We start from the raw sequence: 25419 nt of genomic DNA on the forward strand, positions 1-25419 counted from the left end.
CGCTGGCCCCGGGCCGCACAGCCGCCGAGCAGAGGAGGCACCGAGAGGGCGGCCGCTGGCCCCGGGATGCACAGCCGCCGAGCAGAGGAGGCACCGAGAGGGCGGCCGCTGGCCCCGGGATGCACAGCCGCCGAGCAGAGGAGGCACCGAGAGGGCGGCTGCTGGCCCCAGGATGCACAGCCGCCGAGCGGTGAGCAGAGGAGCTCAGATTAGACGCGGGCCTCCTCCCCCCGGCCGGTGCCCCTCCCACTACCCCCAGCAGTCTTGTCACCCCAACTACATCTAGACCCCTGAGAGCAGGAATGGGCTGGACATTCGACCGACCTCTGACACGGCGGGAGACTCAGAAGAGCTACTTAGAGACACCTCCTTCTCGAGGCTACAGCCCGTTCTCTTCTCAGTGAAGCACCAAGAAGAGACCGAGGCCCTGGAGATCACACAAACATCTTTTTTTTTTTTTTTTTAAATTGTGCTTTAGGTGAAACTTTACAGCTCAATTTCTCATACAAAAATTTATACACACATTGTTATGTGACACTAGCTGCAATCTCTATAGTGTGACAGCACACTCCCCCTTTCCACCCTAGGTTTCCCGCATCCATCCAACAAGCTCCTGTCCCTTCCTGCCCTCCCATCCCGCCTATGGACAGGAGCCGCCCATTTGGTCTCAGGTATCCAGCAGTTCTACACAAATCCACTCTTGATGAAGTAATTTGGTAGTGGATTTATTTATCTAAAAGCATTCAAATATGGCAAGCAGGGGCGGATTATCCATTAAGCAAGGCAAGCATGGGCTTGTGCTTACATACTGATCTGTAGCAAACAACTCCATGTGGGTCTCACCACCCACATCAAAGAGGAACCCACGTGAACCTGTTCACTACAGATTAGTAAGTAAGCAGAAGTAAACCCGTGCTTACCTTGCTTATTGGCTAACCTGCCCCTGCAGGCAAGAACGTAACCATATGACATTTGTTACTGGAAAAACGAGTGGGGGCAGTTTTTTTGGAGAAGGGACTTCTCTCTTTTCAATTTTTAAAAAGACCAAATCATCCATCATTCTAAGTGCTCACCAGCAAGGACAGGCCTACCTACAGTTGGTGTCGGCCACAGCCCAAAACACAATAATAGCCTGTAGGTTACTAGAAAAACCCAGGGGTCCGTCTGGTTAAGCCTGAAAGGGAACTGCACAGAGCAGGTGCATCGTAAAGTGTCCCCTAGCTTCATATCAGGTAAAAATGTGTACTAACTCCCCTTCCTCTTTTCCTTAAATGCTTCTGCTCATGGTAACAGTAGACCCTGGGTAGAGGCAGAGTATCCAGCTCCATTCCCCTGGGTCACTGAGGAAAACGGGGGAAAATGCAGATGCGATGAAATTCTGCTGCCCAGGACAGAACAAGCTTAGTGAAGAAGGAATGTAGTTTCTAGAAGCATAAGCTCTAATTTTCAAAGCGTCATCCTCAGTAATATCACTTTTGATACCCTGAAAAGTCTCTAGAGCTGTGTTGGGAGTAAAACCAGCTGTTCAACATTCTGGACTACATGGAGATTTTACCCAGAACATAAAACTACCAAAAAAAAAAAAAAAAAATCAAGTGCAGCCAAATCACTGTCCTCAAAAGAAGACAGTGGGTCCGCTAAGGACTCTTTCTACCTCAGTCCCAACATCCTGCCCATGCAAGAACTGGCTTCATCGTCACTGCTTCCCAGCCCCACTGCAATCAAATCAGAGTAGCTAGTTGACAGGTAAACCCAGACTGACAATTCTTATTCAGAGACAAAGTATAAACACACACACACACCCCCACACCCCCACATTCCCACGCCTGGGATGGCCACAGCTCTGGGGCTCCCAGCTCTAAGTGCATGAAAGTGGACTAACAGCAGGAGGCCTGGCAGTCTGGGTTTGCAGGCTGTCAAGAGACGTACACTCCTGTTTCCATACAACAGGTAACAATTTGCATCACCTGACTGTCTTCCATATTCTAGCAGGCAGTCCACTATAAGGGTGTCCACGGTGGGGGGGAGGGAGCCACGTGCTAAGATCCTTGATGGAAACTCGCGGCCGTGAGAAGCAGACAGGGCAGTGAAAACCCTTGCTGACTTACCCAGGAAAGAGGAATTTCCTTCTATAGCCTCCGCTTAAAAATAGCCATGTAACCGTGATTTAGAAAAACAGTTCTGGCAAATGAAGGGACAAGTCTCATTTACATGGAAAACTGTCGACCGAGAAGTCAGGTGTTCTTACGCTGGAGTTTCGGCCGCCAGCCCCGCGTTACCTGGCCAGCACCATGCTGTCTAGCCATACGTCGCAGGCAGTTTCCATTCACTCACCGTTTGACTCACTGGTGGCGACAAGGGGAAAGCCGGGCAGATATGCACACACTCAGCAGTGAGTTCTCAGAGGGGCCTGTGAGCTGCAGACCCCATGCTCGACGGGCAAACAGACAAAGGCCCTGCAGAGAGCCAGGGAAGGGGCTGCGGCAGGGCGAGGCTGAGACCAGCAGCTCCCACTGCTTCAGGTCTACTCAGCAGTGCGGAACAAGCCGACACCGCCAAGGCCTGAAAATCCAGCCTCAGCGCCCGTGGGAGGAGGCGGCCTGTGGTGGTTTGGGGTCTGATACTGTGTGCTCAGATCTCCCATCTGTGTGACCTTGGCTAAGATGTGCAAGCCTTTCTGGTCCTCCATTTCAAGGTATGTAAATTATGCATAATTTTCACCTCACAAAATTGGTGTGAAGACTACACTTTTAAGAATGATCAAGTACCAAAACCCAGAACGAAATCTGCTGCTGTCAAGTCGAGCCCACAGGGCGGAGCAGAGCTGCCCCGCAGAGCTTCCAAGGAGCGGCTGGTGCGTTCAAACTGCCGCTCTTTGGCACATACGACAGGTGTTCCAGCTTTAAGATTCCACATATTTGTTGGATCAAATATAGGCCTCGATTACAATTTAATCTAAATTGCTCATCGGAATAGCAACCATTAAGTTGAAATGGGTGGTGAAAGTCATTTTAAAAAAACTCAATCTTCTTGAAGTCTTCAATTCACTCATTCATTCAAAAAATCTTCACTGATGCCTAGTATGTGCCAGGCACCACAGACATTGGGGATGGTTCTGTGAACAGAACAGATACAGACTACCCCCTTCATAGAATTTATAGTCCCATCTAATTCAGACTAGTACTGAAGTAATTTATTTAGAATAAGGGTTAATAAATAAAGGATATTTTCAGAATAACCTTCATCAAATTAAGCAGAAGGCTGTCTTCTTAGGTCAACACATCTTTGGATGAAAGTGTTGCTTTTACACTGGGACATCTCTGAATTTAAAGAAAATTCAAATCCCCCCGAAAGCAGTCAGTTTTCCAAGACACTAAAGAACATTCTATTACAGCTTGCATTTTGCCTTAGTGCATTAATTCAGCGGTTTTCAAAGAGATGGTACTGTCCTCTAGGGACTGACAGGAAATGACTGTGGGGGGGGGCTGTGGAGTGTTGCTGTGACTGGGGTTGGGGATGGGGACTGCTGGCAGAGTGGGACAGACCAGATAGGCAAGACACCCTTGTCCAGGACGGACGGTACCACTCCAAACTCCAACTGTGACCTCTGAGAAACGCTGGCCACCACCCACAAGGTTTTTTAAAGTGGCATTATCACTGGTCATACTGTGCTAATTTGCATTTCTCATTCTTTGAACACGAATTTGGAAAGTCTTTCCACACACAGAAAAGTGAAAAAGGGTTACGATTAGAGTCGTGACATAAATTTTACATCACCATTTGACTCAAGAATCGTAACTGGGGAACTGGCACTGGGTTTGACATGTGGGTGACTGAGGCCGCACTGCAGTCTCTTAGCTAACGCTGTGCAGCCGTGGGTCACTTGCTGGGCTTCCCCCAGCAGAGCTGCCAAACCCAAAGCGAGGTGACGATAAACAGCGTCATTCGGAAATGAAGACCAACAAGTGGATTTTACAGATTTCTACCACCTGTCTTCAAACTTTAACATGTGAAATGCTGGCATTTTTTTTAAATGGCTAAACACGGAGTCAATAATTCATTCAAAAAATAAAAAACAAGAGTCCTTATATTTTTAGAAATGTATACTACCGTATTTATGGATGAGATGATATGCCTGAGGTTTCCTTCAGAAAAATGCAGGCGACAGGCAGGAGGTGGGGGTGCAGATGAAACAAGAAGGGCCGTGAGCTGCTAACTTTAAGTTCAGTGATGAGCACATGGGATTTCATCATATTGCTCTGTCTTGTGTATTTGTTTGTAAAGTCTCATAATAAAAAACGAACAAAACAATAAATAAACATAATAAGCGCTTACATACAGTGAAGCCTGTAAGAGCCGGAACACAACCGGACTGCCTTGTTTTTCCAGGTCTTGCAAGTTTTCCGTCTTTGACAGGGTGCAGGCTTACCACTTTTCTGTGGCTTGTTTAGTGCAAAATGTTGGCGTTTTCCTTCTCTGCCAGGTTTCCACCTTACACAGGTTCTGGTTTTCGCAGATCTTACTGTATTTCAATAAGATTTCTTTCTCAACCCCATCCGGTATTCCTAAAAACTCAGGCATTAGCTAATCTTTTACAATTCCTAGGGCAGAGGGCATGCAAAAACTCAGCAGTTCCGAGGAACCGTTCTCTGATTTGGCAACGTCTTCCTCATCCACACCTTCTTGTCAGGCGCCGTCCAGTCGGTTCCGACTCACAGTGACCCCGTGTACAACAGAACGAAACACTGCCCGGGCCTGCGCCATCCTCACATCCACGCCTAGGTGCCCCTTCTCTTGAATTGTGGCTACTTGATTTCTTCCCAATCAGCGGGACCTCACCCAGCAGGTGCTGGAACATCACCAGAAACACACGTGTAGGAACTGGAGCTCAGGAGGCTTGAATCACCTGCTCAAGATCCAACAGGGGGCCCACAGCGGGGTGGGATTTCGACCCGGGCCCACAGCGGGGTGGGATTCGGACCGCACTCTCACACTCTCCTTGACACTCTGTCCAACTGCCCCCCAGTACCACACCACAGGTGTCCAATCAGTATCTTGAGGGATTCCAAGAAAGGCTTATGAGCACCTGTTTAACTCTTTTTACTAAAAACGAATATACAAATTTTAGTAAGAGCAGAAGCCCACAACAGCTCAAACTGACTGTTTCATTAGAATGGAGGCTGCTTCAATCCACCAGTGGGAGGGTTTAAGAGAAGAATGTCACACCTATCACCACTGCACACGCTGCCCACTCTGGGCTAGAGACTGGGCCCGTTCAGCAGAAAAACTGCTCGTCTACCTTACACTCCGCACTCATATTCAGGACCTAGGGGTATTCACGCCATCAGGGGTCTAATGATTTACAGTCTCCATGCTGCTTGTTACTGGGCAACGCAATGTGAAGAGCTGGATTTTCTACCATCTCTTGCATTCAGACTTAGGCAGCAGGGTGAAGCACAGCTCACAACTCCAGAAGATGGAATGACAAAACCTTCCCGACCAGCTGCCCCGCCTCCCCCATCCAGGTAAGGCTACAGATCAGCTCGACAGATGCACAGGGCACTTCCTATAAATATCTGTCACTCTGAGACACCGCTTCCAGCCCCATTTAAGATTTCAGCTGACCTGCCAAGTGGACTTACGTGATGGCGACGTTGCTCCCGTCTATGACAATGTGCTTCAAATCCGTCCTCCCAGGCTCGTTTTTCAATTCCAGCTTGTAGGGCACTTTTAGAGTATCTCGAAACCGCTGAACCCCCGTCACTGAGCTATCGCCGTGATCAGACGCTCCGGCCAGTCTTGCATCAGCGACTGACGGCGGTGGCTGGGGCAGCCGCGTGGGTGGAGAAACGGGTGGACAGGCGGGCTTCGCCGCGGGGGAGCTGCCACACCCTGAGCGACTCCCACAGGTGGATCTCATGTGATTTGGAAGGAAGGGTTCTGCTTGGTGCTGCAACACTGGGACCCTGGGGTGATGACCTGAAGCGCCCCTTGAAACAAAACTGACAGCTTCTTTGGGGCTCGACGGGGTAGCAGAGGGCGAAGGGCCATCGGTTTCAAGGTCTACGTTACAAGTGTAGCTCTGGCTTGAACCCCACATTTCCTGTTTCTGTTCTGTTGGCACTGCTCTGAGAGAATCAGTTTTGCAATTTGAGGTACATGGTTTTGACTCCACTTTGAATGGTAACTGGGAAAATTTTCCCACCATATTTTGCTGCGTCTGATTTTGTGTCTTCTTTGGAGTGGAATCTGCTGTAAGCTCGCTCATGCTGTTACAAACACCTTTGTTTTTGGTTTTGTTGGTCTCTGGGTACAGAGTACCAGCTGAAAATGCTCTGTTTTCTTGGATCCTTTTATTCTCTTTTTCTATTTCCTCTAAGAGCAGTAACGGTTCTGCGGATGGCCCGAACTCCCGAATGGCCTTTTCGACGACGTCTTGGGAATAGCCCATGGTTTTAAAGAAGTTGACGAGGATGTTGTATTCCATCTCTTCAGTAGTGTCTTTTGCGTCTGGACTTACATGTTCAGAGTCAGGAGAACCAGACAGGTCAGCGGTTACACTTCTGGCTGATGTCCTACCGTCACATACAGGCTCCCCCTGTTGAACATTTTCCAAAGAAAACTGCTTCTTGGTATGTCTTTCTTCAGAATCAGAAGATCTCCTTTTGTGACAAATCCTCTCTTTCAAGAGTGCCTCTTCATCTGGGGGTAGGCCATTTACTGGAACAAAAGGGACAGCTGGTGAACTGGAAAAGATCGTGTCCATTTGTTTTGTAAGTTCCGAAACAGGAGTGCCAGCTTTCTTTCTTTCATCTTCCTGCAAGACAATTTCATCTCTGGAAATATTCTGCCCTGGGGCAGCAATCTGCGTCAAGTCTGTTTGTTTGGAATCTCTGACTTCAAGAACACCATCATCTCCTGTTTCAAACAGATTATCCTCACCTTGTGTGAGAGTCAGAAGTTCCTTTTTCAAGGAAGTGGGCAGAATCAACAAATCCATCGTATAATTGTCTGCTCGGGCTTCGACAAATTGTTTAAATTCCCTTTTCACCTCCGATTCTTTGAGACTGCTGGGTAGGTTCTCATTATTCTCAAAGAGCTTGACAAACTGCTGAATGTGACTCCTCGCCATGACCACGGCCTCGGCGCTCCCTCTGATGCCGAGAAGACCGACATCCAGGACGCAGAGGTCAGCACAGGTATCCTGAATCAAGCTCTTCAGAAACAGGCTCTGCGCCCCAACAAAAATGCAATGCATAGCTTTGGGGTAACACTCTCTTTCTTCCAGTTCAGGTTCACAGATTCCTTTAATATATTCCTGTGAAGAGACGGTAAGAAATTAGATCAATTTACAAAGCTCCTTACAGCACATCTTAATGTTATTCGTGTAATTACAAATGTCAAGTTGATTTTACAAAGATCAAAAAGCATGTCTGTAACTTTGGGGAAAATGCCATGTTTTAAATAAAAGATTTAAAATAAGTTGCTTAACTGTTTTCAGAGGAACTAAAACGTTTGTATCTAAATCTAACTGCAGGTATCTGTAAATTCTCAACTGTGTGTCTGGCAGCGTGATCTTAGGGACGTGCCCGGCTGCACAGTGGAGGATCACAAGACTAGACTTATTTACATCTATAAAATAGATGTAAAATGTTTGTTCTAAACATCTGCTGTGCTATCAGTCATTTCTTACTGCTATGACATAATTAAGAGATAAGCTATTAATCCACTCAAATTATTTACTTGAGAATGAACCTTGGTTTTGCTTCGCTACTATAGCCCTTGCTTTCCAGATAAAACAAACTGATTTCTTGAAGGCATTTATGGACAATATTAACAATATACCCTATAGAATTTTATGTGTTTTCTAAGAAAGACCAAACTGTGTTGATGGAGACCTAAAACCAGCCAATGAAAACCTACAGATCACAACACTTGGATCCAACTGTGCATGGGGTTGCCACTGGGGGGCCCACTAGATGGGAGCTAACAACACCAAAGTAAAAAGAACCAGAGACGGCTGGACAGCTCTGCCATCCTCAAATAAAGCTAAGGCAGGGTTTCTGTGAAATATGGTATTGAAGGAGGCCTGAATGAGATAAGAAAGGGAACTGGGTTCTGAAGCAATTCAGTTGCTGTTGGGGGCAGGATATGAAGCAAGCAAGCACCACATGCTCCCCGCCCTCCAACCCCAAAACAAAACAACAGAACAGTGACACATACTTGTTAAGAACATGGGATCTGGAGTCAGGGTGTCCTGGCCTGAAATTCCAGCCATAAACTTGTGCAAGTTTGCTCACGCTACCTAACCCCCGCAAGTCCCTGTTTCTTCTCTCTAACAGAGATAAGGCTAGTGCAGTCTTGGGGCTGCTGAGGGAATTCAGTGAGATAATCAACCTAAGGTCCTGGCAAGAATGCCTTGTGCATAGCAAGTGCTTACTAAATAGTAACAAATAACACTGTTACCTCAATTATTATCAGGGAAAACCTCTGCGTGGCCATTTGTGAGAAATGAGCTTAGCGGTATCTGATCTATACTCCAAACAAAATTAGAAATGGCATGAGCAAACGCGGTGCTACTTCACTCTCGGCCTCAGCACCATCTTGTTAGGAATCTCTGAGCCACGACAGCCAAGCGGAGGGAGAAGTGAATGCACAGGCTGCAGCACGAAAGAAGAAAGATGAGCAGAGGTCCCAAGAACCACCAGGGTGGGCGCCCAGGGAAGCCGCGGCAGCAGGAATGTGGAATGCCCGAGGCCGGGGACGCTGGTACAAGACGTTGACTGCATGCTACCGTCTAGAACTTGTCTCAATGGATCTAGAACTTCCATCACCATTCGATCGCCACAAACACCTCCAAGAGGCCCACTGTGCTCATACAAAATCAGTCCCTTCTGCTCCTTTGCCTTGGCCCTGTGGCAGTCTGGACTAGTTCTGTTCTCGGTTGCGGCTGGGGGTTTAACGTGCACAATAAATCACCTCTTCGGCTGTCTTAGCTGAAGAATAAAAAAAAAAGTGTTATTTCACTCAACTCAAAACGAGGCTTTGCAAGATGGCACCCACCATACACTCTCTCTGTCGATGGCCACACATCTTCAGTTATAGTTTATATTCAAACATGTGTACACCTTCCTCATGCACCGAGATTTCAGCACTACAAAAGTCCTATGAGCAGATGAAACACCAGAAATATGAGGGACACGCCACAGAGGAAGAGCTCAGTCTCAGCAGCGGGATATTCAGCCATGGCTTCTTTGCTCTCTTATGCTCACTGCATGTGTCGGTAGTATTTGTAGGCTTGGTGGTAAAGAACAGATCATCGGTGCTGCACAATCTTGGCTTTTTCTTATGGCAGTCTGCCATTTCTGTAACACGGTAACTGAGTTAAACACAAAGTACAGTAACTGATCTTTCTTTCCTCTTGAATGTGCAAGCAGAGAGCTAAATATCTATGTCAGTATCCCTGAAGATGGAGCCCTGGTGGTGCAGTGGTTAAGAGCTATGGCTGCTAGCCGAAACGCCAGCAGTTCAACTCCACCAGCCGCTCCTTGGAAACCCTACGAGGCAGTTCTACTTTGTCCTGTAGGTCACTATGAGAAGGAATCGACTCCACGGCAACGGGGTTTATCCTGAAGATGTCAAAACGTGCAACCATTTGGCTATTGCTTCCGTTTGAACTGATGCTGTATTGAGGTTGTTGCCTGAAGTTTTTTATTTTTAATATTTGGAAATAATTATAGGTTCACAGGAAGCTGCAAACAGAGTACAGAAAGATCCTGCATACCCTTCAATCAGTTTCCGTAGTGCCAGCATCTTACATAATGATAACACAGTATCAGAAAAACAGGAAATTAACACTGACAGTGTGTGTGTCTTTCTAAACCATTTTATCACATTCAGATTCCTGTAACCACTGCCTCCATCAAGATACTGAACGAATCTATCACCACAAACACCTCCCTCATGCTACTCCTTTTAGTCACAGCCACCATGAACCCTGGGCATCACTAATCTGTTTTCACATCTACAGTTATGTCATTTTAAGAATGTTCTATAAATGGGATCATACGGTATGTGACTTCTGAGACTGGCTTTTTTCATTCGGCATAATGCTCCTGACATCCATCCAAATGGCTGCATGTATCAACAGTTCATTCCTTGCTATTGCTGAGTAGTGTCCCACGGTATGGATGGACCAGTTTTTTAACTATTCATCTATAGAGGGACATTTTGGCTGTGTCTAGTTTGGGACTATTATAAATATAGCTGCTAAGAACAATCATGTAGAGGTTTTTATGTGGACTTAAGTTTTCATTTCTCTGGGATAAACACCCACGACTGTAATTGCTGGGTCATGTGTTAAGCATTATGTTTAATTTTTTAAGGAACTGCCAAACTATTTTCCAGAATGACTGGACCATTTTATATTCCTATCAGCAATGTACAAGAAATCCAGTTTATCTATGTCCTTGTCAGCATTTGGTATTTTCACTATTTTTTATTTTAGTTGTTCTAATAGGAATGAAGTATGTACCTCATCATGGTCTTTGTTTCCATTTCCCGGATGGCTAGCGATGATGAACATTTACCATGTGCTATTTACCATCCATACACCCTCTTCCATGCAATATCTGCTCATTTCTTTTCTTCATTTTCTAATTGGTTTTTTTGTTTTTTACTGTTGAGTTTTGAGAGTTCCTTATACACTCTAGATGGGTCTTTCTTAGATACATGACTTGCTAATATTTTCTCCCGGTCTGTAGCTTGTTCTTTCATTCTCGTAACAGAGGTTTTTAATTTTAAGCAGAAGTTTTTAATTTTAAGCAAAACCAATTTATCTATTTTTTTTCTCTTAAGGTCACTGCTTTTGGTGTCACGTCTAAGAATTCTTCACCAAGTTCTAGATCCTGAAGATTTTGTCCTAGATTATCTTCGAAAAGTTTTAGGGTTTTACATTTAAAACAATCCATTTTGAATTAATTTTTGTATAACCTGTGAGGTTGAGGTTGATTTTTTGCTTATGGATATCCAACTGCTCCAGTACTACTACTTGGAAAGACTATCATTTCTTCATCGAATTGCTTTTGAACCTTTGTCAAGAATCAGGTGGCTGTACCTGTGGGGGCTACTTCTGGGTTCGCAAACAAATGGACGCAGCACTGGAGGTGCTCACTCATCTACGTCAATAAATTTGGAAAACAGCTACCTGGCCAGCCAACTGGAAGAGATCCATATCTGTGCCCATTCCAAAGAAAGGTGATCCAAAAGAATGTGGAAATTATTGAACAGTATCATTAATATCACACGAAAGTAAAATTTTGCCAAAGATAATTTAAAAACAGTTGCAGCCATACACTGACGTGGAACTGCCAGAAATCCAAGCCAAATTCAGAAGAGGGTGTGGAATGAAAGATCTCATTGCTGATGTCAGATGGGTCTTGGCTGAAAGCAGAGAAAACCAGAAAGATGTTCACCTGTGTTTTACTGACTACGCATTCAACTGTGTGGATCATAACAAATTATGGACAACACTGAGAAGAACAGGAATTACAGAACTTAATTGTGCTCATGAGGAACCTGTACATAGACCAAAAGGTAGTGGTTCGAACAGAACAAGGGGATACTGCGTGGTTTAAAGTCAGGAAAGCTGTGTGTTGGGGTTGTATCCTTTCACCATACTTATTCAATCTGTAGGCTGAGCAAATAATCCGAGAAACTGGACTATATAAAGAAGAACGTGCCATCAGGATTAGAGGAATATTTATTAACAACCCACGATATGCAGATGACACAATCTTGTTTGCTGAAAGAGAAGAGGACTTGAAGCACTTACTGATGAAGATCAAAGACCACAGCCTTCAGTATGGATTACACTTCAATATAAAGAAAACAAAAATCCTCACAACTGGACCAATAAGCAGCATCATGATAAACGGAGAAAAGACTGAAGTTGTCAACGATTTCATTTCACTTGGATCTGCAATCAACACCCATGGAAGCAGCAGTCAAGAAATCAAATGACGTACTGCATTGGGCAAACCTGCTGCAAGAGACCTCTTTAAAGTGTTAAAAAAGCGAAGATGTCACCTTGAAGATTAAGGTGCGCCTGACCCAAGCCATCCTATTTTCAATCGCCTCATATGCCTGCGAAAGCTGGACAACGAATAAGGAAGACTGAAGGAGAATCGATGCCTTTGAATTACGTTGTTGGCAAACAGTACTGAGTATACCATGGACTGTCAGAAGAAGGAACAAATCTGTCTGGAAAGAATTACAGCCAGAATGCTCCTTGGAAGCAAGGATGGTGAGACTTTGTCTCACATACTTTGGACATGTTATCAGGAAGGACGAGTCCCTGGAGAAGGACAGCGTGCTTGGTAGAGCAAAGGGTTAGTGAAAAAGAGGAAGACCCTTGACAAGACGGACTGACACAGTGGTTGCAACAATGGGCTCAAGCATAGCAATGATTGTGAGGATGGCGCAGGACCAGCAGTGTTTCCTTCTGTTGTACATAGGGTCACTATGATTTGGAACCGACTTGAAAACAACATTTCTGAGTTCCCTGTTCTGTTTCATCTATGTATCTATCCCTTCACAGATACCACACAGTCTAGCCATGTAATAAGTATTGAAATTGGATAAGTCGCTCCCACTTTGTTCTTCTTTATAAAATTGTTTTACCTATTCTAGTTCTTTTGTCTTTCCATATAAATTTTAGAATAATCCTACCTATGTTTACAATATATCTAGTTGGGATTATGTTAGAAAATCCTGTATATTAAACTTGCATATCAATTTGAGGGTAACTGATATCTTCCGATCCAAGAATGCAGGTTATCTCCCCATTTATTTAGACCTTCTTTGATCACTTTCTTCAGTGTTTCGTAATTTTGAGCATACTAGGCCTGTATACATTTTGTTAGATTTACTCCTAAGCATTTAATTTTTTGAGCAAATGTAAATGCTACTGTATTTTTAATTTTGGTTTCTGAGTTCATTGCTAGTATACAGAATTGGTTTGTAAATGTTGACTTGGTATCCCATGGCCTTGGCTGAACTCATCTGTTGGTTCTAGGACTTTTGCTGTAGATTGCTTGGGATTTTCTATACTATCATGTCACCTACAAATATTTCTTCCTTTCTGATCTGTATGCCTTTTGTTTCCTTCTCTTGCTTACTGTACAGGCTAGAACTTCCAGCATGATATTGAAGGGCAGCGGCCACAGCTGACTAGTGTGCCTTGCTCCCGATCTAAGGGGGAAACATTCAGTCTTTCATCATTAAGTATGACACTAGATGTAGAGTTTCTGGGTAGGTGTTCTTTATCCAGTTAAGGAAGTCACCCTGTATACCTAGTTTTCTGAGTTTTTATGAATAGGTATTAAATTTTGTCAAATGCTTTTCTGTATCCATTGACATAATCGTGATTTTTCTTCTTCAGCCTGTTATAATATGATAGATTACACTGATGTTTAAATATTGGACCAGGTTTCCACCCCTGGAATAAATCCCACTTGGTCATGATGTGAATTCTTTTTAAACATTATTCAATTTTATTTGCTAATATTTTGTCAAGAATTTTTGCATCTATATTCGAGGAACTTTTGTCCGTAGTTTTCTTTTTTTATGTCTTTGTCTGGCTTTAGCATAGTGTAATAACAGTTATTACAAAGGAGTTGGGGAAGTGTTCTCTCCTCTAATATTTTCTGGACGAGACAGTGTAGAATTTATGTTGATTCTTATTTAAACACTTCATAGAATTCTCCAGTGAAACAAACTGGGCCTGGAGATTTCCTTTTTGAGACTTTTTAAATTACTAATTCAATTTCCTTAATGTCTATACTACTACTCAAATCATCTTTTTCATACTGGGTAGGCTGTGATAGTTTCTACTTTTCACGAACAAAGTCTACTTTTTTGCCCATTTCTTAGATCTAAGTTGTCAAATTTACATGTGTAGAGTTGTTGGTAGTATTCCCATATTATCTTTTTACCATCTGCAGGGTCTGCAGTAATATCCCTTTACTCCCTATATCATTAATCTGTGTCTTTTCTCTTTGTCAGTGTTATTAAAGGCTTGTCGATTTTATTAATCTTTTCAAAGAACCAGCTTGTTTCATTGCTTTTTCTCTATTTGTTTTTAATTTTGCTGATTTCTGCCCTTTATCTATATTTCCCTCCTGCTTGATCTGGGCTTATTTTGTTTTTCTGATTCACTGAGGTGAGTGCCTAGATAACCGATCTGAGGCTTTTCCTCTTTTCCAATGTAAGCAGTTAGTGCTGTCAACGCCCTGACTTTCAGCACTATGTTAGCCGCATTCCACAAATTTTGATACGTGAGTTTAGTGCTGTCATTTTGATTTTTTTTTTCTAAGTGTTGTTGACAGTTTCTTTGTTCCACTTAATTTTCTATGCTGAGTCATTTTTCTTTATGAATTTTCATTGTTGTTGATTTTGTATTTGCTGAGTCTTTATGTTTTTCTTGGTTTTTATTCTGATGTGTAGGGTTGTTAGTTTTCTTTGTGGTTACCTTAATATTTACCTCTATTTTTCTAAGCTTAAACCATTCTTTTATTTCTTTATATCACCTTGACTTCCTCTCCATATGAAAGATCTATGACTACATTTAGTCCCTCTTTTTTACTTTAATGTTGTCATCCTTTACATATTGATGTCTCTGTTTCCCTATTTTCAGCATTTTAGCTTTGATTAATTTTTGTGACTTCCCTATCTGGGTTGATATCTGGTTGCTCTGTCCTGTGTTCTAGTCTTGGGTTGTTGTCTGATGTTACTGACTTTCTAACCGGAGGACTCCCTTTAGTATTTTTTGTAATTTTGGTTTGGTTTTTGCAAATTCCCTAAACTTCTGTTTATCTGGAAATGCCCTGATTTTGTCATCATATTTGGGAGACAGTTTTGCGGGATATGTAATTCTTGCTTAGCAATTTTTTTTCCTTCAGGGCTTTATATATGTCATCCCACTGCTTTCCTGCCTGCATGGTTTTGCTGAGTAGTCTGAGCTTAGTCTTACTGACTCTCCTTTGTAGATGACTTTTCGTTTATCCCTAGCCACTCTTAAAATTCTGTCTTTATCTTTGGTTTTGGCAAGTTTGATTATAATATGTCTTGGTGACTTTCTTTTGGGATCTACCTTGTGTGGGGTTCAATGAGCTTCTTGGATAGTTATCTTCTCATCTTTTCATGAGATCAGGGAAGTTTTCTACCAACAAATCTTCAACAATTCTGTACTTTCTGCTGTCCTCCCACCCCCCAATTCCGGTACTCCAATCACTCGTAGGTTATTCCTCTTGATAGAATCCCACATAATTCTTAGGGTTTCTTCATTTTTTAAAATTCTTTTATCTGATTTTCCTCAAATAAGTTGGTGTCAAGTGCTTTATCCTCTAATTCTGACTTCCATTGCCTCAATTCTGCTCCTATGACTTTCTATTGAGTTGTCTAATTCTGAAATTTTATTGTTAATCTTTTGGATTTTTGTTTGCTGTCTCTCTATGGATTCTTCAGCCTGTTAAATTTGTTATTATGCTCTTACATAACCTTCCTAAGTTCCTTTATTGCTTTGTCTGTGTGTTCCGTGGCTTGTTCTACGTTTTGCCAGATCTCCGTCTGGATCTCTTGAAAAGTTCTGTACATTAATCTTTTGAATTCTACCTCTGGTAATTCCAAGAAGTTCTCTTCCTCTGGAAGGTTTCTTGATTTTTTCTTTTGGTGGCTTGCTGAAGCCATCATGGTCTGCCTCTTTATGTGATTTGATATTGACTGTTGTCTCCAAGCCATCAATAAGTTATTACATTTATTTATGTTTGCTTACTGTGTCCTAGCTTCTTGTGTTTTTTTTTTTTTTTTTTTTTTTTGATATGCCCAAATAGGCTGGTCTTGTAAGCCAGTTTGATTATTGGCGTCTTTGAGGCTCTCATGTCCTCTTTCCAGTTGGCTAGAGCTGTTACTAGGTATGAGAGCCCAGGAGTCAGTTTACTTTTCCTGTGTAGGCTCAAGTGTCCAGGTTGTCGGTCACCGACAGTCCTAGACAGGCAGGGGTGACTGGTGTAGGCACAAGTATCTGGCTGCAGTAGGGGGTCACATGCTGATCAAGGCAGGGGGCTGATGGCGGCCCCTGAGTGCCTGGGAGGAAAAGTGTGTCCTTGTTCCCTAGAGCACATAGGTGGGTGGGTTTTGCAGTTGGACTATGGGCACCCAATGCTGTTGGCTGTAAGGACTGGGAGTCACCACTTATTCTTGGACCCCTGCTGTGGGTGGCTTGGTGGAGTGGGTAGAGCCACCAGTCCTCAGGCCCCTGATGTGGGTAGATGAGGGCCCTGCTTAATGGGCAGGGCAGTGTGAAATGTCACGAATCTGCCACTCCCCCTTATAGCTGATACAGATGAGAACAGGCTTCAGGTATATACCCTGCTGTACTGTGCTAATGAGGGCCTACCCTATTGAAGTGGGCCCACACAGGTCTATGCAGAGATGTAAGGCATTCAAAGTCCGTGGACCCCTTATGCCTGTGCCTAGGCAAAGGGGCTGTGCCTGCCTGAGTTCCCAGCTTAGGCGAGCTGGCAGATTTTTTTTCCTGATTGTTAATCTGTTCCCTCTCCAAAGCCTGGAGAACGGCTCAGGGAGCATGACAGGTCCTACTTCTGGCCCAGGGTGGGGGGCAGCAATCACTGAAGCAGGCCCAGGACTCGGAGCAGAAGAGGGAGGGAGGGAGCAGGTAAATGGGAAAGAGCTATTTCCCAAAAGTGGCGGGGGGGGGGGTTGATCCGTGCAGTATGTTATACACACGTACTTATCTTTTGCCAACCGAGCACTGCTTCTTGCTGTTCTGGAGGGTTGAGCAGACTCTCCGCCACTCGATCTCTCCCAGTGTGGAAAACACCTCCAGAATGCCACTGCTTGCCTCACTGTGTGTGCCACCTAATCCAGCCTGCAGAGTGCGGGTGCTGGCCAGGTCAGGTCTGGCAACCCCTCACTGCTTCTGAACCGTTTCTCCTTCCCCCTGCTGCTCAGTCCGATTCCTCAACTTTGTCTTTGATGTTCAGGGCTCCTAGATTGTCATATACAATCGATTCACTTGTTTTTTTTTTGGTCTTTGTTATAAGAGGGACCTCAGGAAACATCGTGACTACTCTGCCATCTTGGCCCTGCCTCTGCATTCCACAAATTTTGATATGTTGTATTTTCATTCAGTTCAATGTATTTTTTAAATTTCCCTTAAGACTTCCTCTTCGCCCCATAGATAATTTAGAAGTTTAGAGTATACTCTATATTGTTTAGTTTCCAAGTATTTGGAGATTTTCCTGTTATCTTTTTGTTATTAATTTGTAGTTTGATTCTTTTATGGTCAGAGAACCCACTCTATATGATTTCAATTCTTTAAATTTGTTGAGGTTTGTTTTATGGTTCCTGATATGATCTATCATGGTATACGTTTAGTGGGAGATTGAAAAGACTGTGTATTTTGCTGCTGTTGAGTGGAGTGTTCCTAAATGTCTATTAGAACCTGGTTGGGCTGACGGTGTTGCTGAGTTCTTCTATATCCTTGCTGACTTTTTGTCTAATGTTTTTATCAACTGTTGGCCCCTTCTGGGCTTGTCACCACCGTCTCTGCCGCTGGGTCCCTTCCGGGCCTGTTGCTGCCTTCAGTGTTACAGTCCTTGACTCGTATTACAGCTCTTTTAGGAGGTTCCTTGCTTCCTCTTTTCCCTCTGCTTCTTCCTGCTGCTTTCTGTCTGTCTGAAAAACCTCTGTGGGATAGGCTGTTTGCATACATGACTCTTTGTCAATTACAAGGCCCCGCTGGGAGGGGTCACAAACTGACCAATCCCCTCTCAGTAGGTCACAGATACTTCATTTGCATAGTCTACTGACCAATCCCTGCAAGGTACATACCAATCACAGGGCAGGCTGCAGCTCAGGGTCAGATAAAAAGTATCAAACCAAGTTGTCTACAGCTTACCCAGGAAATGTCAAGCAACCTGGACAAACGTAACAAACCCTCTTGGGTAGAAAATTAGGGCAAAGGTAACTCCTCAGGGTTTAGGGGGAAAATCTCTCAAGCTGCCCTTCCAAAAAACCGAGGCAAAAGGCCACAAAAAGGAACTCATTTCACCACAAACTATAATTGGGTATTTGTAAATACACATTTAGTAATCTTGGTCAACTGACCATTTGATCATTATGTAATGCCCCTCTTTATCTCTGGTGATTTGCCTTGATCTGAAGGCTACGCTGCCTGATAGTACTATCACCTGTTCAGCTTTCGTTTGATTAATGTTTGCATAGTATATGCTTTCCTCCTTTTACATTTTTAACCTACTTGTATCATTATATCTAAAGTGAGTTTCTTAAAGACAGCATATAGTTAGTTTTAAATCCATTCTGACAATCTCTGACTTTTAATTGTTGTGTTTAGACTATTTACTTTTAATGTAATCGGTAAGTTTGAATTAAAGTTTATCATTTTATTTGTTTTCTGTTTGTTCCCTATTTTTTTATTCCTGTTTCCCCTACCTTACCTGGAAATGGAACCTCTTTGTTGCCTGTTAATATAAACGATGCCGCCTGTTTAATATAGTAACTGTACGGTTGAATTCACAGGAGTTAAACACTGTTGGGATGACAGTGTGGACAGTCAAGGATAAGCTGACCACATCCTCTCAGTAGACTTCCAAGGACAATTACCCAAGGGGGAGAGGAGTGGTTTCTTCTCCAGATAAAAGACCTTCAAAACAACTGCTCTCTCAACAAAAGGGCTAATTCTCTGTCTAATTCACCCAAAGTAAATCCTACCTATCAACAGATCCTGCCCAGACACAGAGCTTCCAATCAGCTTTTCAGACCTAGACTGAAACATAAGAACACCCATGTTGAAAGACAGACTCAAATATGATAAAAGATACAGGCCAAAAAAGTAGGACATAACATAAACTGGAGGAAACCAGGTAATGTGGGTTACAAAAAAAAAAAAGAATGTCAAATTTTAATGAGTGCTTTCAGACAGATACAAGATGATGCTAAGCTCTTAAAACAGAAACCAGGAAGCCCAATATGAAAGAAAGGAAGGAAGGGAGGGAGGAGGCAGGCAATCCGAATGAGTGTGCTGGTAAATTGAAAGTGTTGTCGAGTCAGTTCTGACTCATAGCAACCCAATGTACAACAGAGTGAAACACTGTTCGGTCCTGCACCCTCCCCACAATTGTTGCCATAAACTGAGAATATGACAGCCATAATAGGATTCAACAGAAGAAATGACCAAAAAAAAAAAGGAAACCAAACCTGTTGCCGTCGAGTTGATTCCGACTCACAGTGACCCTACAGGACAGACTAGAACTGCCCCATGGGGTTTCTAAGGAGTGCTGGTGGATTTGAACTGTCCACCTTTTGGTGAGCAGCCAAGCTCTTAAGCACTGAGCCACCAGGACTCAGAAGAGTTGACAGAGTGGAAATTTCCCCCAAACACAAACACGCACACACACAAATGGGAAAAATGAGAGAAAAGAGACTTTAACGATCTGTCTAGGATATCCCAAATTCAAATAACTGGCATTCCAATAAGACAGAATGGTGATTAATAAAGAAACAGAAAATCATTTCCTGGAATGAAAATACCTTAGACCCCACACATAATTACTGAAGAAATAACATAAAAATCCTTTCTTGGAATTAAAAGACACAAGTCCCATCTTGAAAGGGCTCAGAGTACTCAGGCATGATAACTTTTACAAGGCCTACAACAGAAAAATCCTGGAGGCAGGGCAAGGAGTGGGAACAGGGTATACACAAAATAGTAACAATGAGAATATCAAAAACTTTCAATAGAAATTCTGTATGATAGGTTAAAAAAAAAAAGCCAGCAATGCATTAAAAATTTTAAGGGGAAATAATTTTCAATCCCTAATTCTACAGCCATCTACATTACCTATCAAATATAGAGGTAAAATAAAGACATTTCTGTTGCTGTTGTTGTTAGGTGCTATCAGCTCGGTTCCGACTCATAGTGACCCTATGTACGACAGAAGAAAACACTGCCCAGTCCTGCACCATCCTCACAATCATTGCTATGCTTGATCCACTGTTGCAGCCACTGAGTCAATCCATCTTGTTGAGGGTCTTCCTCTTTTTCACTGAACCTCGCTTTACCAAGCATGATGTCCTTCTTCAGGGACTGGTCCCTCCTGATAACATGTCCAAAGTGTGTGAGACAGTCTCACCATCCTTGCTTCTAATGAGCATTCTGGCTGTACTCCTTCCAACACAGATTTGTTCGTTCTTCTGGCAGTCCATGGTATATTCAACATTCTTCACCAACACCATAATTCAAATGCATCCATTTTTCTCTGGTCTTCCCTATTCATTTTCTAGATTTTGCATGCATATGAGGCAACTGAAAATACCATGGCTTGGGTCAGGCACACCTTAGTCCTTAAGGTGACATCTTTGCTTGTTAACACTTTAAAGAGGTCTTTTTTGTCAGATTTGCCCAATGCAATACATTGTTTGATTTCTTGACTGCTGCTTCCATAGGCATTTATTGTAAATCCAAATAAAATGAAATCCTTGACAATTTCAGTATTTTCTCTGTTTATCATGATGTTGCTCATTTTGTGAGGATTTCTGTTTTCTTTATGTTGAGGTGTAATCCATACTGAAGGCTGTGGTCTTGGATCTTCATAAGTAAGTGCTTCAAGTCCTCTTCACTTCCAGCAAGCAAGGTTATGTCACCTGCATGTTATGGATTGAACTGTGTCCTCCCAAAAATATGTGTTATAAATCCTAACCTCTATGCCTGTGGTTATAATCCCATTTGGGAATGGGTTGTCTTTGTTATATTAGAGAGACAGGATTAATGTAGGGTGTATTCTGTGTCAATCTATTTTGAGATACAACAGAAATTAAACACAAGCTAGCATGCAGAGACCTGGGAAGGGAGATGCCAAGCTACATGAAGATCTCCACAGAACCAGGAAGCAGAAACTGAAGAGATAAGGATCTTCCTCCAAAGCTGACAGAGAGAGAAAGCCTTCCCCCAGAGCTAGCTCTCTGAATATGGACTTCTAGCCCCCTAAGCTGTGAGAAAGTAAGTTTCAGTTTGTTAAAGTCATCCCACTTGTGGTATTTGTTACAGCAGCACTAGCTGACTAAGACACTGCATACTGCAGGTTGTAAAGGAGTCTTCCTCTAATCCTGATGCCCCGTTCTTATTCATATAGTCCAGCTTCTCAGACTATTTGCTCAGCATAAAGACTGAATAAGTATGGTGAAAGGATACAACCCTGACGCACACCTTTCCTGACTTTAAACCACGCCGTATCCCCTTGTTCTGTCTGAACGACTGCCTCTTGGTCTATGTACAGGTTCCACATGAGCACAATAAAGTGTTCTGGAATTCCCATTCTTCACAATATTATTCACAATTTGTTAGATCCACACAGTCGAATGCTTTGCATAGTCAATAAAACACAGGTAAATATCTTTCTGGTATTCTCTGATTTCAGCCAGGATCCATCTGACATTGGCAATGATATCCCTTGTTCCATGTCCTCTTCTGAATCCAGCTTGACTTTCTGGCAGTTTTCTGATGTACTGTTGCAATCGTTTTTGAATTATCTTGAGCAAAATTTTACTTGTGTGTGATATTAATGATACCGTTCGATAATTTCCACATTCTGTTGGATCCCCTTTCTTTGGACAATACATAAACATGGACCTCTTACAGTCAGTTGGCCAGATAGCTGTCTTCCAAACTTCTCGGCCTAGATGAGTGGGCGCTTCCAGTGTCGCATCTGTGGACATGCTAAAGGCTAGGAAAGTTATTCCTACGGACCTTTTTTTTAAGAAACTACTTGAGAATGAAGTTCATCAAGAATATGGGGATTAATTAACAAATACAATCTGTGATTGTTGTTAGGTGCCTTCACGTTGATTTTGATTCATAGTAACCCCATGTGACAGAGTAGAACTGCCTCGTAGGGTTTTTTAGGCCGTACTCTTTATAGGAGCAGATCGCCAGTTCTTTCTCCTGCAAAGCTGGGTCAGTTTGAACTATCAACCTTTAGGTTAGCAGCTGAGTGCTTAACAGTTGCACCACCAGGGTTCCTTGACTACAATCTAAGAGTGGCAAATGAAAGTACAAAGATTACAGCTGTGCAGAGACAAACTGAGTCAGCTAGCTGAGACTGGAGGAGGGCAGAGGGTTCTTGGGATGCTCTCTTAGAAAAGCAGGGGCTCTATGAACAGATAAGACAGAGGAATATTTGTAGAGCAAGTTTCACAACTGGAGAAAAACTGGGTAGGCAGATCTAAAGTCCAGAAAAACTGAAAGCTGTGCCAGAAAGAAAACATAATATAGTATAGTACTTGGCTCTGCAGTAATATTTACTAAAGTTGTAATTATATAAACCCTGTTTACTGCTTTAACTAAAAACAATAAGTATACTAGGATAATGGGGATAGATTTTTCCTCACCAATCTTAAAGGAAGTGCATAATGCCTATAACTGATGAGAAAGCAGTATATAGTTTATAACTATTCAGGTAACCACCAGAACAGCTAAAAATAGAAAAGTAGTTGCCTCTAGGAAGTTAGGGAGGGGCAGAATCAGGGGACTGCTATTCTTCACTATAAACCAAGTCATACATTATTTTGGTACATTCCCTCATCTTTTTTTTTTTTTTTTTTAATTGTGCTTTAGGTGGAAGTTTATAGCTCAGGTTAGTTTCTCATTAAAAAATTTATAGACATACCATTTTGTGACACTGGCTGCAATCCTCACAACGTGACAACACTCTTCCCCTTTCTACCCCGGGTTCCCCGTGTCCATTCGCCCAGTTCCTGTCCCTTCCTGCCTTCTTGTCTTGCTTGTGGGCAGGAGCTGTCCATCTGCACTCCTTTATTTGACTGAACTAAGAAGCACATTTCTCATGTGTGTTACTGTTTGTTTTATAGGCCTGTCTAATTTTTGTCTTAGAAGTGGACTTTGGGAATGGTTTCGGTACTGAGTTAGCAGAGTGAAATAGTCTCAGGGGTTCCTCCAGTCTCTGTCAGACCAGTAAGTCTGGTCTTTTTTGTGGATTTGAATTTTGTTCTACATTGTTCTCCTACTCTGTCCGGGACTCTCTGTTGTGATCCCTGTCAGAGCAATTGGGTGGTGGTAGCCGGGGCACCATCTAGTTCTTCTGGGCTCAGACTCGTGAAGGCTCTGGTTCATGTGGCCCTTTAATCCTTTGGGCTAATTATTTTCCTTGTGTCTTTGGTTTTTCACTCGCTAATTTTAATTAACCTGGAGCCCTGGTGGTGCAGTAGTTAAGAGCTCGGCTGCTAACCGAAAGGCTGGCAGTTCGAGTCCACCAGCCGCTCCTTGGAAACCCTATGGGGCAGTTCTACTCTGTCCTATAGGGTTACCATGAGTCAGAATCAACTTGACGGCAAGGGGTAATTTTAATTTTAAAAAAGTAGTAGATGTATACCATGTTGTTATGTTGTATAGTTTTGGCCTTAATTTTAAGTTTTGCGGATTCTTTTCTGACATTTGAGACAAGAATGTTAGCAGTTATGAAATAGTGTGAGTGACTAGCTTTGAAACAAATATTTTCTATTACTCCCGTTGCTTTGCTGGAATAGTTTCATTGAAGAATATTCTGCAAGAGTTTTTCAAAACTATAATATCTGTAACTAATTAACTGTATCATTTAGGATGTTCTTAATACCACACAATCAAAAGAAAAAGTAAATTTAAACTGGATGCTGAGACAGGTAACTGCAATAACTGGTGAATGAGCCTGATTCCATCTGTGTGTGTGTGGGTGTGATAACAACAAAAGTGTCAATGTTTATAACGATCAACCTGAGCCAAGTTTTATACATTTGAACCTACCGAAAATTCATACCATAAAATTCTCAATCCGATGGATGATTTACAAACAAATCCATATACTTCTCCTAGCATATTGATCCTGTGAAACAAAAAACTGTGTTTGTCCTTTTGCATATGGTTTCTGAAAACAGCCTGAGCAATTAAGGCACTCTTTGTCTTTCTAAAATAGCCAGGTAAGTAGGGGCTACACAGGCCCCACACCTGGCAGACTTAACTGCAGGAAATGTTGGGGGCATGATGCAGTCCTGTGTGCATCGACTGTATGATCATAACTGTGCATTAAGGCTCCAGTCATGCACATGCATTGAGGTCCCAATGACCAGGGGACTCTGGACCTGGGAGCTTCCTCTGTGGGGCTTTGAGGGTTGGCGAGAACATCCATGCACAGGACAGGGTGCGGAGAGTCCCCGGGACAATGGAAACCTCAGGACAACAGAAGCCTCATGCCAGGACCTCACTCAGACCTTGCTTGATGTGTCTCTTCACTTGTATACTTTCCGGTTATAATGACGGGTAACTGTAAGTATAGGTAACAGGCTCTGTGAAGTCTGTGAATAGTGCTAGACAATTAATGAGCCCACGGGAACAATGAGCCGGCAGGGGCTGGCAGGACAGAGTTAGTTTCTGTAGACCCAGCTCTGGGTGACTGGGTGATAAGGCTGCACGGACAATGGATGAAGTAGGATACAGTCCTAGCTTGTGACCTAGTCCCAGGGCACGAGAGACAGAGGGAGAGATACCAGCTGGTCTGAAGTACAAGGACCTGTGCAGACTCCTGAGCCTGTAGCTGCTTGGACCCAGTTCAGGGTGGCTGGAGATGAGGTCTGATCTAACTCTGGGTACTTAGGATCTGAGAATTTTTGCTACAGAAGTGGCTGGCCACGAGGAATGGAGATTTGGGAAGGTGAAGCCTGGGTCCAACTCCAGGTGGGAACTGGAGTCCTGCTGAACCTGGCACTATGCAGTTAGTGATAAAGGCGGGGTGCACCCACCTTGCCCCTTTTACAGTGCAGTTCGTAGCATCGTCCTTGCAAATCCTTTTGTGGAGAGCGGTACTCTGGGGGAAAACTATTATCGCAACAGTAACTGCAAAGTTGGAGGAGGAGCTATGCTAAAAGCTCGTTACAGCTTTAGATGTGGAAAACACTTTAAAAAAAAAAAATTTAGTGCCCTAAAAGTAAGTAATTATCCCCTGGGATTTACAGACTCAATTCTTTTTTTTTTTCCCTCATTAATAATTTAATGAATTGCAAAGCACAACAATTGATTATTATACTCAAATTCAGAAGTGAACAATATGTATACAGCATTATTACATTCTAGGAGGTGTCTGGCTGTCAGTTACATTGATATGGATTCTTTGGGCCTAAATATCTGCCATTTGCATTTGGCTCTACATGTGAACATTTTAACATTAATTAAAAACTCTCTCCCCTATTCTGCAATGTTCTCATTCTGTTTTACCTTACGCAGGCTTTTAAGAAAAAAAAGGGGGGGGGAGTATACACATAAAATAACTCCCC

General features: G+C 43.0%; 1 protein-coding gene across 4 annotated transcripts in view; it reads right to left on the reverse strand.

Annotated features, from left to right (window-relative positions):
- The window catches only part of N4BP1 (NEDD4 binding protein 1), a 37022-nt gene extending 12362 nt beyond the window's left edge, over positions 1–24660 (reverse strand). Inside the window, exons 1-2 of one of the 4 annotated variants that reach the window (XM_023726972.1) lie at positions 23897–24660; positions 5643–7318 (exon numbers count right to left, since the gene is read on the reverse strand). In XM_023726972.1, the coding sequence (XP_023582740.1) occupies positions 5643–7318; positions 23897–24010 (1790 nt within the window). In that variant the 5' untranslated portion in view covers positions 24011–24660. Of the gene's footprint in view, positions 1–5642; positions 7319–8466; positions 8610–9032; positions 11235–23896 lie in introns of those variants that run through there. The other 3 variants (XM_023726974.1, XM_023726975.1, XM_023726973.1) reach the window with 3 other exon arrangements.
- Positions 24661–25419: the final 759 nt, after the last annotated feature.

This window comes from Trichechus manatus, unplaced genomic scaffold, assembly GCF_000243295.1.
Source record: "Trichechus manatus latirostris isolate Lorelei unplaced genomic scaffold, TriManLat1.0 scaffold00014, whole genome shotgun sequence".
Classification (NCBI taxonomy): Eukaryota; Metazoa; Chordata; class Mammalia; order Sirenia; family Trichechidae; genus Trichechus; species Trichechus manatus.